Source organism: Polyergus mexicanus, unplaced genomic scaffold (assembly GCF_030449975.1).
Source record: "Polyergus mexicanus isolate NDT 795.1 unplaced genomic scaffold, iyPolMexi1.0 SCAF_21, whole genome shotgun sequence".
NCBI classification, from domain to species: Eukaryota; Metazoa; Arthropoda; class Insecta; order Hymenoptera; family Formicidae; genus Polyergus; species Polyergus mexicanus.
This window is the reverse complement of record NW_027223341.1, coordinates 5,632,568-5,651,007: the sequence shown is the minus strand read 5'-3', so window position 1 is coordinate 5,651,007 and position 18,440 is coordinate 5,632,568. Positions and strand designations below refer to the sequence as shown.

General features: G+C 35.2%; 2 protein-coding genes across 3 annotated transcripts in view; one reads left to right on the top strand and one right to left on the bottom strand.

Moving 5' to 3' along the window:
* Positions 1–15,193, top strand: part of Naa15-16 (N-alpha-acetyltransferase 15/16) — a 33,794-nt gene extending 18,601 nt beyond the window's left edge. Inside the window, exons 9-11 of the mRNA XM_070312162.1 lie at positions 10,674–10,867; positions 11,115–11,223; positions 11,355–15,193. Of these exons, the coding sequence (XP_070168263.1) occupies positions 10,674–10,867; positions 11,115–11,223; positions 11,355–11,869 (818 nt within the window). The 3' untranslated portion in view covers positions 11,870–15,193. The remainder of the gene's footprint in view (positions 1–10,673; positions 10,868–11,114; positions 11,224–11,354) is intronic.
* Positions 15,194–15,351: 158 nt separating this feature from the next.
* LOC138942119 (deoxycytidylate deaminase) lies at positions 15,352–16,543 on the bottom strand. Of its 2 annotated transcripts, none has more exons than XM_070312164.1 (4): positions 16,347–16,543; positions 15,988–16,223; positions 15,662–15,863; positions 15,352–15,576 (listed from the first exon to the last, which is right to left on the bottom strand). In XM_070312164.1, exons 1-4 carry the CDS (start codon positions 16,373–16,375, stop codon positions 15,474–15,476), a joined length of 570 nt encoding a protein of 189 aa, XP_070168265.1. In that variant the 5' UTR covers positions 16,376–16,543; the 3' UTR covers positions 15,352–15,473. The 2 variants fall into 2 exon arrangements, with proteins under 2 accessions (XP_070168265.1, XP_070168264.1); XM_070312163.1 differs by having other exon boundaries at positions 15,353–15,576; positions 15,662–15,875; positions 16,347–16,542.
* Positions 16,544–18,440: the final 1,897 nt, after the last annotated feature.

Genomic DNA, 18,440 nt, shown 5'->3' with positions numbered 1-18,440 from the left:
TTAATTACAAATTATTTGTATTCTCATATCGCGATATTCATTATTTTAATTATGACAACAGTTGGGGACAAAAAATAATCGCAAATAAAATAAATGTCTCTATATTATTAGAGAAGATTATTAACGATGTTGATCTTTTTAACAATTCCATTATTTCGAGCTTCTCTTTTCTTACTGTTGCAAAAAATTTATTCAATTTTTTTATAATAGCGAGAAATAATTGTTCGTTATTTATATATAAAAATATCTTGTTTCGAAATTATTGTCTGGAGAATTCTACTGGACATTTAATAGGGAAATCGAGACATTGTATGGTAAAGTACCGAGGATACTTAATCATTCTAGTCATACGCGACAAAATACGGGGCGGATGTGGACGAAAGTTTGGTCGGGTCATATGCCAATGGTGAAAATTTCAGATTAACTAATACACAATTGATTTACCAAGATTTCTCATAGCTAATATATTTTTATTATACAAAGTCTATATATTTATATAATTAAATGATCTAATGAAATATATAAATAAATAAAATTAAAAAAAAAATAAAGAAATCAAAAAGATATATATCGTTATTCTATTGTATTATGCGACTATTGTGCCTCTTGGGTATAATGCTAGATTGGGCAAAGCAAATCAAATTGATTTGCTTCTCTTGGAAATCAATTATGATTCCTTCTTTTGCGGTTCTTTCGCGACGTCATCATTATATTCTCGGACTGTGACGGAATCAGATCGTTTAAATGCGAGTCGTCACTGTGTGACGTCTTTTCTGATGCATCTGTCGATCGTACATCCTCCTATGATGAAAAGATATTTTTAAGATATCGTTCATTCATACGCATGTTTTTGTTGTTTTTTTTTTTTTTCCGCGAACGCTTTGACTCAGCGAGCAAGGGACGATCGCGAGAGACTTGTTCTGAAAAGATTTCACCTCTATTTCGAAGAAAAATCGCCACCGTGATCGTCGGAAATTCTACAAATATGTAAATGAAGGACGGCGCGCTTATTTTGGACCGTCTGTGACCGCGTGTGATTCATCGAAAGAAGAGATCCGTGGCATTATCAAGGTCGATATATGTCGTCCTTGGTTCGTTTGACAAAATTTTTAGGCGCCGCATCGTATTATAAAACTCCTCTCGCAATCTCTGTGCATTCTCACTGAAAGAAAATGAATATATCCTAATTTGTTTAATATGGTTCGCTGAATACGATTTTGAGGCTCGGTGGCATTTCACGGTTATATTGCTATAAAGGAGATTTTTTTATAAAATGAACAACTTTATTAAAAAAAAAAAAAAAAAATCGTTAACTTTAGTCTTTGAAAGTGTACACACGTAGGAGACACACGAACGTAAACTTTGAAAAAGTAGAGATATATAATCTCCCCCTATTTTTTGTTCCAGTCAATCTTACGTGTTTCGTGCTTGTTAATGCGCGAGATCGACGGGAAGAATTTTGTCGAATTAAAACTTCACCTTCTAACGCGCCATTGTATTTAATGATTTATATCGACCTTTCGATCTTAAATTTTAGACTAGAAGCGCAAATGGAAAGTGCAAATGGAAATCGCGAGAGAAAATCACTCGAAAGATTTTCTTCTCAAGTGCGCTTCAAGTGGGAATCGAGTTGGGATATGACACTTGAAGATCATAGTGAAATCGTGACACTTTCAGTGTCTTCACTTCCCCCATCGCGTCGCGATCATTATTCCTAATAAGCGTTAACTCTATTATAGCTATCGCTTTAATTTTAATATTTATTAACTTGAAATCGAGAGCCGCAATAATAATATGTATATAATATTTGTATAACATATTCGATTGAATCAATTCTGGCATGATTGTACGAAACGCATGGCATATTAAATATAGCGAATACGTAATCGTTATACGACTAAAATTATATATCATAATAGCATAACGCTTGACAATTTTTCCATTTTTCGCCTTCTCTTCGCTTTTTATAATTATATTTTATACGAGACTGTATACTACTATATACAATATAATTTAAGTTATTAAAAAAGGCACATTTTTTTACTTCCTTTTAATTATTAAAATAATCTTGATATTTTTTAGATTATTCAACTTGCCAAATCACAAATTCGCAAACAAACTCTTTTTCAACCTTTTCAAACTTGGAAAGAGTTTGCTATCGCTTATTGCAAATGTATGCATTTCGTCTGTATTTTTCACCGGACGTGTACGGCCTATTATTACGGCTTATTGTTCGTCATGATGCGCGCGTCATGCGCCTTTATTTTCCCGCGATTTTACATGAAAGTGAGAAGGCGTTTTCTCGCGTATCTTAACGAGCCCTCCTGCCGGTGGGAAGTGGGTCAAATTGATTAATTTCAAGATCACGGCGAAAAGGAAGGTTGCTCCTTGTGACCGTGTGTGACCTTTATATTAAGGCCTTTAATCGAGGCTTTGCATCTCCGTATTATTTATCTGGGACATGGAAACATGGGTACAATGAACATGCAGTCTCTCAACACGCATTTGCTTTCATTCGTGAAGATTTCATACAAGAAACGAGATCGGCGTGCGTGTGTTTTCACTTTTATCTAGCGCCCCTTTTAATTAACGCGATTGTCCGATTTGTCTGTTTTATATAAAAATCGCGTCCATTTACGTTCTATGTTAATTATGTTGCAATGGGCTAACATTTCAGATACATTATTATCGAAAGAATTTCTTATGAAAACAAACTATGCCAACGATGTCTAAATTTCCAACAATTATTGCTAAATAATAATAATAATAATAATAAGTGACATGTAATTAAATTATTTTCCGATTGCTTTATTTCTCTAATGGACTTTCTAACGGACAACAATTTAAAGATAATTGACTATTAAAAATATGAAAAGTGGATCATGGAATCGTTCAAGTTTTCTAACGAATAGCTAGATCTTTAGACAATGACAAGCGGTTAAATGGCGATTAATGATCTTACGATTCGTCGTTACTACTTGGCAATTGTAAAACTCTAATTAGTCATATAAAAGCCCAGCTATGATTCTATTAATCGCGGTTGCGCCACTTGCGGTTATTAGAATATAACGTGCATATCATATGAAGTCGATGAGATCGATATCGTTCCTTTTATTATGCATTTAACCTAACCTAACCTAACAATTAACGCAATTATGCGAAAAGATGTGTTTAAAGATGTGTTCTTCAGATTTCTCGGTAATCGTAATCAGATTGAGGAATGATGCAATATCGGCAAATTCATAATTAATAAAAAAAAAAATTTGCTTACTATGACGTGTGTTTCTCTATAATCGTAGTTACACTCGCGTAATGGAATGTCCGTTTAGAATATTACGCGTGAGATGTAATAATCGCGAACGAAACGTCTGTCTCTGTGACACGATTGATAGCGAAAAATCAGCCAAAGTTTATCAGACCCCGATGTCTGACCCTTTTCCGTGATTTCGAAATCGGAAATAGAAATGCGATTCGATTATTAAACATTTTTTTAAATTAATATCAGGTTGCGTTACATTTTATCTTGAAAATATTGTAGACTGTAACTTTTTATATGTAAATCCAATCGAAAAATTTCACGCTCTTGTCACGCTCTTAGAGAGAAATGTTTCTTTATGAAATAGACATTCTTCTTCAAACTTTCATCGATCTCTTTTCTTCATCTTCAATTTTTTTAAATATTTTTTATCATCTTTCGAGATATAAAAATAAAAATATTAATTAGCAGATTTTACTTTTTTCCTACATTCTATTAAGAGGATGATTAAAATAAAATGCAAAGTCCGATATTTCTTGTAAGAAGCAATAAATAATACTTTTGGATCTTTTGCAAAAATTTCGAATTTTGCGAATTTCGTGTAGAAATTCCGAAATTCCATGTTTATTGTCGTTAGCGTCGTAAATTTCCTACGCTCCATTTTCCCTTTCGCTCGTAGAATTAGAAATTCGAGTTAAACGTGGCCCGTTTTGCGTTCCGCTATTCGTTAGGAATTCCAGCGGCGCATCGCCAGTATTTTTACACGTGCAATGACCTTGTATAGGGAGAAGAAAGAGCGATTTATACAGCGAAAGTGTCATCGCCGTCGACACGCTGCACGTCGCCGTCACATTCGTCGCTTTCCCCGTGATTTCTACTACGAATTGGTCCTCTATTCATTTAATTCTCATATCTTTCTCATAAAGTCGGAAATTTGCGCGCGCCGATGTACCTGATTGTGGAGAATCATCTTTGAATCATTTGACGCGCGTTCCGGAGAAATTGCAATTCTTCATGCTCTTCATTATTCATATTTTTGTCGATCGTTTTCTTTTATTATTTATAAAAAGAATTATTTTCTTCTCGCTTATCCCCCGTTTCAATCGCAACTATTTTTAAACTTTTTTAAAAAACTCCAAATGAGACAACGTTGAATTTTTTTCTCGTTATATTATCCGACGAATTATTCGTCGTTGCCGTCGTTGTAGTCATCCTATCATTTCGTAATACTCATTTGGCCGGCGTTTTTGCTGCTGACAAACAGGAAACAGCGCGCGTGTAACACCGAGGTAACAACTTTGAAGAAAATGTACGCCACGTTTGCGTTTTATAGTTTGATATTCGTATCGCGTAACCAGATTGCGGACATTAATATTCCAGCATGTCGCTCTTTTTCATCTTCTTTTCAGCACAAAATATACTAAGAAAAAATTATATAGTCTGTAAAGTGAAATATTAATCTAATCTGTTCCGCAAGTACATCATGAAGCACAGTGTGTTTTAACAATTTGCAATTCTCATGAATCCTCTCATGAGTCACCGCGATATTTTCGACGATAGCGGAATAAAATTTTGGCACATGTTCGAGACGAGAGCGCGCGATTGTTCCCGAATCTAAATCAAGATGAAATCAATCCCGAAATAAACCAACGCGGAATGCATTGAAAAAGGATAATGTCGCGGGTGAATTTTAAAGAAGGCGCGATTCGTCCTATGATGCTTTATTTGCAAGAATCCGGATTCTCGCTCGTCGCGGCGTCTTTGATGCCGTAATCGCCAAAAGGCGAAACGCTTTTACGAATACGTTTTATTTGGGGCCTGGCTCGTTCGCTCGCTCGCTCGCTCGCCAACTCCTCGCCATGGGAAGTTTGCATTCCGGTGTGTGCCAGCGCATTCGGGCGATGTAAGGCCTTTCCAGTCGTCGATACGAAGACAGACAGACGAGGAGTGCGCAAGTATTGGCAAAGTGTTGCGGTCATACGGTCCCTTTCTTATTTCTCCAGCCACGCCTAGCCCGTTTGGCCCCGTGCAACATTTGCTCGGCACCCTTCACCGCAACTTGTACAACCGCCACACACGCTTAGACAGGAAACGTGGGCGAGAAAGAGAGAGACTTGGGCATGTATCGATGTGATAACTCGACCGCCGATGGTCTATCTCTCGTTTGGGCGCAAAAGGAGCGATTTTAGCCGCACACGTTTTAGCCGATCCCTCGCACTCGACGAATGCGCAAAGGCGCAACAATTTCAGATTTGCCCGCGTAAAGGTGGGTATACACTTGGCGAACGAACAGCGAACGCGAAACGTTTTGAACGTTTTTCTCGCACGAATTGTCTTTGATGTACCGCTTCATGAGGAAATCGAGCCGAATGCGAATTGAACGTTCTGTTTGCATTCGCTGTTGGTTCGGTGTTCGTTCGCTAAGTGTATACCCACCTTAAGATGGCGCGCGCGCGCGCGCGCGATAATACATATATTGCGGGAAATGCAAGGCAAGAGCTATCGCACATTCGCCCGAATGTTATCATTAATATGCCTGCGCTTATTCAACGGAGGTATGAATTAGCAATTAAGCGGTTTCGCTAGCGCGCAGCTTACGTAACGCAGCATCGCGTACCATGTTTAATGATGTTCCGGTATTGGGAAAAATTGTAAAAACTTTTGTACGGCAGGATAAAATACGGCAGTATATTGTATATGGTATAATAAGTATAGGCGTGGGATTTTTCTACGATTCTAATGCTAAAAATATAGGATTTTCCAAGTGAAAAGCAACATGGCGATCTCTCTCTCTCTCTCTCTCTCTCTCTCTTACTCAATTATTAATTTTTCACTCCATTTCCCGTTTTCACTGCCTCGCACGGTTTCAATAGAGCAACCGAGCAACGAGTTCTTCATATACGAATATATAACGCGTTTTGATCGCTGCTTTATCAATTAACGCTGCATCCGCGTCTTGAGATATTTTGCAGCGTTAGAATTTATAGATGGATTTTTCCCGTGTAAATGTTTTTTTTTATTACAAACTAATTATCGCTATTACTTTCCACTTTGTTGTCGCGCGAGTCGTCACTGTAATAAAAATGTGCTCGGTAAAAATTTTTTACGATACTTTGAAATAAAATGATGAAAGTATCTCTGTTGCTTAAAATATATTAGAGTCACGGTTGCATGTGTACAAAACTTAAGATATTTTTTTTTTTTTTTTGTGCTTTGATCTAGAGTAAATTTTAGAGATATTTCTCTAAATATACTCGTTAAGAAAAGAACTTATCATTTTTAGACTCTAGAAGAAGGGGTAATTAATATCTATAAATATATTCTTTTAAACATTATTTATATGATTTTCTGTGGGGAAGATAGAAATTTAGCTTTTCGAGAAATTAACAGGAAATGATCGAGTTTGATTATCGAAACGCAAAATACGCTCGTCTGTTGGGTTTTACGTAATCAGTATTATAAACGTGACTCGCACGCATGGATAATAATCGCCAGCGATCGGACTCTTTGATGTAATAAAAGAGTAAAGGCGGTCTCATATTTTTTTAATGGCTTGATTGAATCTTGGCGACATTGGCGTGCGTGGCGTATCATTGTCCTTGCGATTCTCCGACTCTTATTAAGATGACATAAAAAGTTGACGAGTTGGCGATCGACAATCAATCATCGGAAGAATCAAAGCGATTCATTAAGCGTATTACCGTTTTTCTACGGTCCTAATAAAAATTGTAGATATTGTTTTCTGTAGTAAAAACAGCCGTTGTAATCCGGAGAATCATTTGCGTTTCGTAGCTATTCGTGAGGACTGGAATAGCGATTATACTAATTATACATAATTCCTTTTCTTGCGATTACAGCTATTATTGCCGATTATTCTGACAATATCTATATCATATAATATATTTTTGTATAACTGTACGTAGATTGATTACGCCGATTGTTACGCTATATAAAGAATTATACTTTGTCGATTATCATATTTTATTCATTTAACGGAATCGATTATATCGTATTTGACAGAATAATAGCTTTGTAACATTTGCAGTATTTAATGTAATTAATCGATCGAGATGATTATTCTTCCCGTTATGGACATTCTTTATTATGTCGGCGTAGGAAGAATGTAAGAATGTAATCTATCGATAAAAGAATGGAATTTTTGCGAGCAATTTTACCGCAATATAGACCGTAAGTGAATCGATGAACGCGGAACTCTAGATTGTATATTGCTATGGTAATAAATCGGCACGATTCATGTCGCGATGTTGCGAAAAGGTTTTTTCTTTTTCCGCAAGACTAGCATGGGAAGGACTCACTTTGCGAAATTGAAATGCGTCCGAGGTTCCTGCGTGTTCAATTAAAAGACGGAGCGTCGACGGTAGATGTCATTTGCGCGCTTTTTTTTGTCTTTTTTTTTTTTTTGTCTTTGCGTTCTAATGACGGCGTTTGAAGCGTGGCATCCTTTTCCATTGCGCCGTCCTTGCCGCCCCCATCATTTCTGCCGCCCTTACGCAATCACAATTGTTTTACGCGGTAAATCCGGTTGAATTTGTTGCACAAAGGCGCACTGCATCTTTCGTGCCGACCTCGGCTCGCAAATCGTGCCTTTTGTTCAAAAAAAAAAAAACTGCAACGACTCATTCCGCCCACGCGAGATGATAATATAATACAGGTTAGGTCGAAAAAAAAAAAACAGGCGATATCTCTGCGCGCGGTTTTCACACGGAGAACACTTCTGTTTGAATGTGCGGCGATGAAAAACGTACGATTTACATATCTGCTGCGAATATCCCGGATAGATAAATTCAACAGGATCCATTCGTCATGTGACGTCATGTGAGATGGGCTATATGTTGCAACGCATTGGGGGGAGACTGCAACAGATTATATAAATCACTCTGTGGGTGTCGTAAAGAAATTATCGATTTCTGCAATGCATTATTACATGTATAAACGTTGAGTTGAACATCTTTCGAGTTTTTGTTTCCTTCTTCTTCTTCTTTTTCTTCTTCTTCTTCTTCTCCAAAAACTATATATCAGCATTATCCGTATTTAATAAAAAATTACGACAGAGTTTTTTTTTACATGTCGTCATTTAAAATGGCTGCTAAAAATTATAAGCTGTTTCTGATAATCTCAACGATTATTTTTGCATTAGAATAGAAATAAAAGAAAAAATAAAAACTTGTCATAAAACCAAAAACACGCGACACTTGCGCTATTTCGATTATTTCTTCTTTTTTAAAATCGAATGAGCAATTATTGGCAGCACGGTGTGAATATATTGTCTATCTCATGGATTTGTCCTAGTAATCGTGAAAATCGCGATTGGTTTTAACAATGGCCAAGTCGACGCATTTAATAATTGTTCGTAGAGGGATGCAATTTGCATGAAAGGCTTGTGCGCCTGTTGCTCCACATTCCTGAGAATGCTCGTAACACGCGTGCAAGGTCCTCCTTTTTATTTTATCGAGGACGGAAAATCCACCGTCGATCTTTGCATACCAATACCTAACATTAACAATCAATGAAGATATTTGTCTCGGCATTAATCAGTACTTTGTTGAATGAACATTATATATAATTATAGGGGATTAGTGCTTTGATGAGTTTATATTGTAAGCTTTATGCTACATTATCTATTGAAATGAGACGAGATAATATTATTGCTACACTGAAAGATGTATATATATATAATAATTAGATTTTTTTTTTCTTCTTTTTTTTCCCTGTATCAACTACATGAATATTATCGTAGATGATATATAGGATAAGTAGCGATTCGAAATTGTATGAATTTCGCGCATAGATCGCAATATGTATATCCACTGCCGTAAATAACATGTAAATAATTCTTATGTAAGAGATAAGATGGAATTGCCTTTCAAGGAGTATGAATCCTTTCTGAGGTAACACCTACGCCACTCGCGAATTTACGAAGCATGGCAACAATTCTTCTCTACCGCGTTCTAATAAAGCATCGACTAGCCCTTACATAATTGGAAAGCGCTCGCAATTTTCGTGCTATAATACTAAATTAATACAGCGGTAATTAAAACGTTAATGCCCACTGAGCAAGCTAAACATTCACAGATTAGCGCAACAATCGAAATCTTTGGTCTCACTTTTCTACAATGTATAACGACTAATCATTAAAGCAATTGATGGATGAAAATGCTGGATTTTTTTTTTTTTTTTTTTATATCTGCATTTTTTCCATTTTTATATATTTTGAAAATGTAAATCATTTATTCTGTAATACTTGAATATTTTCATATGGATATTTTGAAATAATAATAATAAGAAAAGAATAGAGCTTGTGTTATTATATATTATTTTTATTGTATTTATTGGGCGAAAAAGAATTTAAGATAACCTTGTGAAAAACATGGGATAAAGTTCTGAGAAATCTTTTGATAAAGAGAGAGAGAGAGAGATTCAGGATCTTGCGTATCATTGAAAGTTCAACAAAAGTGACCCAAACTTTTATCCGCCTGTCTTGTCATTACGTTCTACCGCCGTTTTACTCAATTACTAGCAGAAAGCCGATCATTTGCCCGGTGGTAATCGTTTTTCGCGAAATTCTTGGATATATTTACGGTTTTCGGCGAGCGATTAAGCAGCTTTGGCGCAGCGGGCTCCTTTCTACTTCTGCCACTCGTCCCACGGTATTCGCGGGGCGTGCGCACGTGACTAAGGAGCACGCCGAAGCACGTGCACGCATGCCAGACTTTTACTGAATAACTATCAATAAGCCTGACCACGACCAAAGGCAAGGGGAAAAATGGAAAAAAGACTGCGAAATCGGCTAAGCCGTGTATTATTATTTTATCCACTGTATCGTCAAATACTGGATATATATATATATATATGTATATATATATATATATATATATATATATATATATATATATATATATATATATAACCTTGGCAAGTACGTCAGCAAAAGCGAAGAAATTACGCTGATATTTAAAAGCGGCGAAAGTTATATCGAAACTGATCTCCTCCGTTTTCTTGAAACGGGAAAAAGTCTTGCATAATGATGACAAAAAATTTAAAAGGATATATATACACACGTACACACAAAATTCCGCGTTCGTATTTTATTGAGTAATCTCGTATGTTGAATCATAAAAAAGAAGAAATCATTCTTACACGTATAAATCATTTTTCAATCGAATTTTACAATCGAACAATAAATTGCCAGTTGGATCGTACATCTATGTATAGAAACACTGCTTAAATCATTTTTGTTTAAATTGTTAATAATGAGGTAATTGTAAACGCAAAAAATTGGCTTTCCGTTCTGCCGAGCGAATTTTTAAGCATTTTCGTCGATCGCACAATTTCTACGTATCTGCGTAATAATTATTTTTATTAGAAATGTAATGCTCTTCTTTTCGCTGTGTTACAGAAAACTTGGCGCCATCCGAATTGAAGAAGCTAAGGAACAAACAGAGGAAACAACGCAGAAAGGCTGAATTGGAACGGCAACAAGCCGCTCAAGCTCAGGAAAAAAGAGAGCAGCATAACAAATCTCGACAGCAAAATGACCCTGATCTCGAACAACCCACGCTAGACGAATTAATTCCTGAAAAGCTGGAAAGGGTTAATATAAATTTATAAATAATGGAATAAGTATCGTGTGTGTTTTTTCTTCTTCTTCTTCTTCTTCTTCTCCCCCCTCCTCTCCGCCCGATCCAACCGTTAGATCGACGTTATTATTGAAATGTTGATGTTAATACTTTTTTACGGCAATTTACAAGTAATAAAAAAGTAAAAAAAAAAATACTTAATATAATTTATTAATTAGTAACACACATTAGCTAAATTAATTTTTATATATACTTTTCAGGTCGAAGATCCACTAGAACAAGCAATAAAGTTTCTGCAGCCTTTGCAAGAACTGGCGTCGAATCGAATAGAGACGCATCTTATGGCTTTCGAGATATATATTCGCAAAGGTATTTTAGAAATATGTTTAACGTACAGTTAACGTTGCATACGCAAGTCGAGTCACTTATTAAGGGAAATAATTTTGCCGAATTAATTCTTATTTAGCGCGCAAGATAGTAAATATCCATTTCTCTTACAGGTCGCACTCTTCTCATGTTACGCTCGATAAAACGCGCTCATAGGCTTGATGCGAACAATCCAGATTTGCATACGTGTTTGGTGCGTTTTCTGCTGCATACCAGCAAAATACAGCTGGAAGGGGCGGTAGGCGAAGTAGTGAAACGTCAGACTGTCGGGATCTTTTCCAGTACAAAGACGGCTCAATTAAATGCCGAATACTTGAAGAAGAATAGAAATTCGCTGGCGCATCTGTTGCAAGCCGCGAGAATGTTATACGTTCTGGACTCATCCGCACAGACGAAAGCGCTATCCCTTGCGACAAGCATTGAGAATCTGGAGGAGGGCGTGACGTTGCAAAACTGCACAAAGGTGCTCGAGGCATTGCGTAACGGCGACTTTGGACACTGCGACGATACGATAGCTGATTATATGACGAGGTGTCACGCGCGGTTCCCGTTCGCCACCGCGTTTCGGCCGCCCGAGCCGCCGAAAGCCAACAATCATCAAGAGAAAGAGAACTCGATTCAAAACTGATCCAGGCACGCGCTATTGCAGCGTCACTATCGAATTGCTATCGTAGTTAGGCGAGTCAATGGGAAAGAAGCTGGTGTGCGGAGCATTCTAATCTGCTCCTAATCTGAGAACTTAAAATCATATTTTAGGTGGTCGTGACAAAAAGAAATGATGCGAAATTGGCGAAATAATCAATCGAGTTGAAGCGCGCATGTGTTATACAGAAGAATGCGGTTCCTCGAGAATATTTCGCACGTAGTGCGAACAGTGTTGGAACAATACTGGACAAACAATCTTAATAAATTATAATACGACGCGGACCCATCTGTGATTTTCGATGTGGTCCGGAATGTTACGAGAATGAAGAAAAGGGATAAGAGACGACGACTTAGCTAAATATTAGTTAACAATCGAGATCGATTATATTGATTAATTTGATTCGCGTTCTACTTATTGTGTGCGGCAACGCGCTAAATGCGAAAAGAGGATGGAGATCAAAGCGGGGGAGGAGGGGTGTAGTCGACGAAAGTGCGAATTGTTTTGTGTATGAGACGTGCAGTGTGTAAAATAACGCGCGCGAGACTAACACATTGGTACAAAAAGACAAGACTTGTATACATACATACGCGCGTTCTATGCGAATATTTCTACTCGAGATTAAGGTGTACAATTTCCAGCGATGCCTACATAATACTCTACTATGTAGAGGCCGCAAAACGCTAGACGATCGAGTACCGAGTACTGTACCGTGCATGTCCGTCGCCGCAGTTGGATGGACTCTGTTCCCATATCGTGTATTAATTTTTGGTTCGCCTCACCCATAAACTTTTGATTCGAATGAACAAAATGACCTAACGCTTTTCCTCTTAGATACATATTTTATTCCTGTGTTTTTTGCCCAGGGTAATGATCTACCCTGGTTTGGATTGAAGCCCTGATATTCCAGATCGAGAGGTCAATAAATAAGTAGTGTCCGTTTGCGAAAGTCTCTGTGAAAGTTATTATAGAAACGACAAACTGCGTATTGTATACGCCAACTACCAAAGTATATCATAAATCGAAAAGTCGTTGGTGTGCTGATAACGATTATCATCGTGCATGTATACATCGACGGATTGCGAAAATTTTAATCGAACACTAAAGGTTTATAAACGGCTATCGGTACAAGTTAAGGGACGTTATAATTACCTCGTTTAATTTTTCGGAAATAATGTGCTATTTTTTAAGTTTTCAATTTTTCCGTAAAAACATTTTCGATACGAAATGACCATAGGTACTACCAAGCTATTAATAATGTTTGTACATATTTCAAATACTATAAGTGTATATGTCTTACGACTTTCTTTCAATGAGCGACGAGTGAATTTGCCGCTGATGAATATTATCTGAATGTTAATCACCTACTCAAACACGTCATACAATAATCATAAACATATAATAGGTATCTATGTTTTATTATATTAGTTATATTTACCTTCTTACTCTCTCTCTCTCTCTCTCTCTCTCTTTCATCCATCAAGTATTTCATACCGGCTATTATCATAAAACGAGAAATTTTATTGGAATAAGATCGATTATATTGGCAATTTATCTCTAGAATATAATGCGTAAATTATATTATATATATATATATACACAATTATATATTTTGTTAAAAAGTATAATTGGTGGACATTATGTGTCCATGTATCCGTACCGAAAATTTTAATCTTTTTAAATTTGATTGATTTAGATATTTTTTTCTATAATCGAGAGTATTGAACTCTGTATAATTCCAAGTGTTCTTGATAGCTTACATATTAGTTGCTCCAATCTTTACCGGAGATTGTTACCTCAATATAAAAACTTTTATCACGTGCATATAGATACGAACGTCAAAACATGGAAAATAAATAGTGCTAATTGCGAATTTATTCGAATTTGTTAAAAGTGAATCTAGATTTGCCTTTTAATCCCTAAACGATATTATATTAGCTTGTGTTATTTTCTCTCCGAGTTTCTCTCTCTCTCTCTCTCTCTCTCTCTCTCTCTCTCTCTCTCTCTTCCATCTCTATGGATATAATTGGATTCATCACACAGAATTTTTTTGCTCACTAATAATTTTTATGAAATAAATGATTTTTGTACTTTTTACATTTTACATGCATAAATATCTGACTTTATTATTAAAATATAATCAAATGTAAAATTTGTCATTTATACTCGATGTTACAAAGTAGCCTACATATCTTTAGAATTTACTCAAATATTTTGTTTCATGAAACAGAGTGACATTCGACATATATATATATATATTGCATTCATATATATTGTTCACTCCGATATAATGATCGATATATGATATCAAATGTATAGCAAAAGCGGAAAAGTACTGACATGAAATATAATATCAACATTTAAACATAATAAATAATATTCTAAACATTATTCATTGATTTGACATCGAGTTACGATACATAGCATTCTACGCCGATATGTAATCTCAATTTTCTGAAAGACATTTCTATGTGATGAATTCTCAGATTCCGTAATATAATCATGCTCATTGTCTCCAACTTCTCCTCGCATTATATTCACTGAGGAATTAAGTGGAATAATATTTTAATTGAACGAATTCGAATGTATAGTATGTACATAAAACACATATTAACACACATACACACATATACATATACATATATATCAAAAATCCTTATGTAAAACTAATTTACCATAGTCCGCTTAATTCAAAGAAAAAAATAAACATTGTTACATATTTCTTATTACATTATGTCATAAGAATATTATCATTAATTATATTTGTACAGCAGGTAAAGCGCATAAACATACTTGTGTCATATACTTGATTCTATTTTACAAGAGAAGGCTCGGAGAACCGAATTCTATCAATTTAGTGAAACTTGCCAGGACTATAAAGTGAGTTTTACCCGAGTATGATAATACTTTTATTTGCTCTATAATCCTCAAGTTTTTCTTGGATCAATGGAGTTTAATCCAGAGTTTTTTCTTGTTAGTCTTATTACAATCATTTCACTTTATCTGTATATTGTTTTATTTATTTTCCGAATGCTCATGTTAAGATTAAAACATGAAAACAGGACTTATCAGATCTGTAAAGTTTGAAAAAAGAGCAGGTTTGCTTTGCTTGCATTTGTACCTACTTTTAATTAACCTTTATATGTAAATATTAATGTTTGATCTTTCAAAAAAATCAATATCCAATAAATACAATCGCAAGTTGTACTTTCACGTGCTATCTGGTGATTAACATTACTTGAAAAGATTCAACTTATGAAATGTCAGATGAAAAAATAAATAAATGAATAGAAACATGATTTTTTTTTTATTTATTTTTTTTTATTATTATTATTATTATACATGCTACCACGATGTGTTCTGATAGAAGAAGCCTCTCAATTTTTATTGTGTTTTTCGCAATTCTAAGAGAGAATTAGTATATTTTTATGCTTTATATATATATATATATATATATATATATATATATATAGCGATTTATTTAGGTAAAATATATTTTGTAAAAGAATAAAACATAGAAAAATAAGATACAATTAGTATTCATATTAGTTTATATACACATGATACAATAATGATTGATATGATAATTTTAATCTTGTGCTTTCGTTGGAGTTTGTGGTAATTGACTCATATCGTTCCAATTAATATCATTGAAATTAATTTCTATTTTCTGATTTTTGGGGATATATCGCCTAAAAGAAAACTCGTGAATTTTTGCTACAAGAGATCTTGCTATTGTAGCAATGAATTAACAACAGCCATTCCAATTAACTATACCTATACTTTATACCAGCAGCGTCAAACATTTTCTTTGCAGCTATTGCCTCGACTTTATGAGCATTTTTATCTGACATGTATATTACCGTTTTTATGCCAGATTGTATTATCACTTTCGCACATTCGTTGCACGGGAACAAAGCAACGTACATTGTACAGTCTTTAACATTGCTTGAATTCTTGTTTAGAACTGCATTAATTTCTGCATGACATACTACAACTCAACGCTAATGAATTGATACGAATTCTTAATAATTAAATAATATCTCATTTATCATTTATATATATATCTGGTAGAAAAATATTATGTTTATCATATATTGTACCATAGAGATATTTTGTATCTAAACCGTTGCGAGAGCTCTTTCCCCATGGAAACTCATCGTCATCACATCCCATGGGCAATCCGTTATATCCAATGCCGACAATTCGTTTATCATTATTAACGATACACGCGCCGACCTGAGTGCAGGGATCTTTGCTCCTTTTTGCGGAAAGGAACGCTATAGCCATGAAATATTCATCCCAATCAATGTACGACGATCTCTTAGAATTAAGGTCTCTAGATATAGAGAAAATAAGGTATTGTCAATAATCGAGTATACTTAATTAATAATTTAGCATCTCTCTCTCTCTCTCTCTCTCTCTCTCTCTCTATTATAGATGCGGGAAAAATTTCTAATACCGTTCGGATGATATTTCCGCCATCGCCATCTAAATTCTTCTATTTAAGCTTCACTGAAACACGAGGATTAGATAATGTCATCAATTATTTAAATATCACCACGTGGATGACAAAAGTCAGAATGAGGAGAAACTTAAAGATCGGTCATGCCGGAGTGTTTCGCACAACAGCTGACAGCTGATGCAGCTTTATCTCTCATCATTCTTAAAAGCGGGGAGCACACCCTTTTGGATAAGGAATTTGATTGGTCAATTTCGTCACGCGTGAGGAAATTGACCAATCAAATTCCTTATGTTTACGATTATGCGCTAATGCAAAAGCGTGTGTTCCCCGCTTTACTTTTAAGACTTTTGCAACCTGGAACAGCCACTTTTCGACTGTTGATAAAGTCACCATTTGGTGCGTATCCATGCTAATAAACGTACCAAATAGTGACTTTACCGGTAGTTTCAAATGCTGGAGACATCATCGCGTAATGATGCGCGCGCAAGCAAAGATAAAAATACGCTTTATTTGATTAAGAGGCATAGCAATTTTTGAACATATGCGTAAGTGTTTCTCTCTTTTAATCAAAACATATAATATAATACGATAACTATATTAATGGAGAATGGAATCAATCAAAGATTTCCAATCGAAAATCTTTCTCTCATAACCTTTTAATATTCACGCGAGAGCTTGTTGAATTTTCAAGGCGAAACGTTATCATCTCTTTTAACCATATATTTATATATATATATTTTATATATTTGTATTTGAATCAAGACTTTCTTTTCGTGCATTATTATAATGTAAATCACAAAATATAATCAACGCGATTGATTATCTGGTGGTCTTGAAACCGATGACTCACTAAATCCATGTTTAAAAAAAAAAAAAGTTTTCTAGAGATTTTTATTGGTCATTATTTTAATCCGATGTTGGATTAGAAGGAAAAGATTGTTATGTTAAAACTTAACCAAAAAGTTATTGGAAATATTAAAATTCCTTATTTATATTCGAAATACAAATCTCGTATTATTTTATACAATTGATAGAGATTTAGAATCAACTGTGGGGGGCATTACTGCCATCGTTAGAAACGGTTTAATGCACGCGAGCAATTTCTATATGTACGGATTATCATAATTCAGTCAACTTATCGAGTTTTTGGGCACGAGATATGAAAAATAGAAGCATGGTACAATCGATAAATGCTGTAATAATCAGAGCATGGCAGAGCTTAGGACCGAGTCTTTAGGCACGCCAACTGGTGGCTCCTGGTACCAGTTCATCTTTATTGCATTTTTATAGTTTTCTTCCATAAACTTGAGCGTTTTCTCTCAATGTAGCAGAGCTACTGTTTAGAAAAGAGAATATATATATATATACTCTTATTAAAGATAATGAATAATAATATGCACATAATATTATATGGAGAAAACATATGCGAGGGGTAAAAAATTTATTGATATCTTTTATGTAATTTTTGGAAGATTATATAATTTAGTCACATATATTGTAAATAAAATATTTTCATTATCCACTTTCTTCTTTTGCGGAGTGCGTTTCATTTATACCGTTGTTTGACATTGTTGTGATGCGACGATATTATGACTTTCCGCGTATGCACACTTTTTATCATTCCGCTATTCTGTATCTAGAGTTTGTGCAGTTTCATGACATATACAATACATGTATGTTATTATTTATGATTATAGAGAAAACGCTTTGTTAGCGGAAGAAGGCGTCTCTATAATCTTGCAGTAAAATGTAGTAACCCTACATTCCGTACCGAGCATATCTTTTTATATTCGCTCTTTTTATGGTACAGCACTTTCGTAGAGATACAATTGCACTTTTTCATATCTCGATTCCATTCTGGTTATTGCTACGAATGCAACTTTGTCTAACATTTTTCTGATCTCACGTGTATCGAGAGATTGCATAGCAATGCACGACGTGGCGTACGCTTATAGATATAATAGATACATACAGACAAGAGGAAAAAAAAAAAAAAAAAACACGTGTACGCATTCCGACCAACTGATCCACCTCCTGTTTTATGAGCAGCGTCGTGACAACCGGGAAACAATCGAAAATTGGAAATCCGTC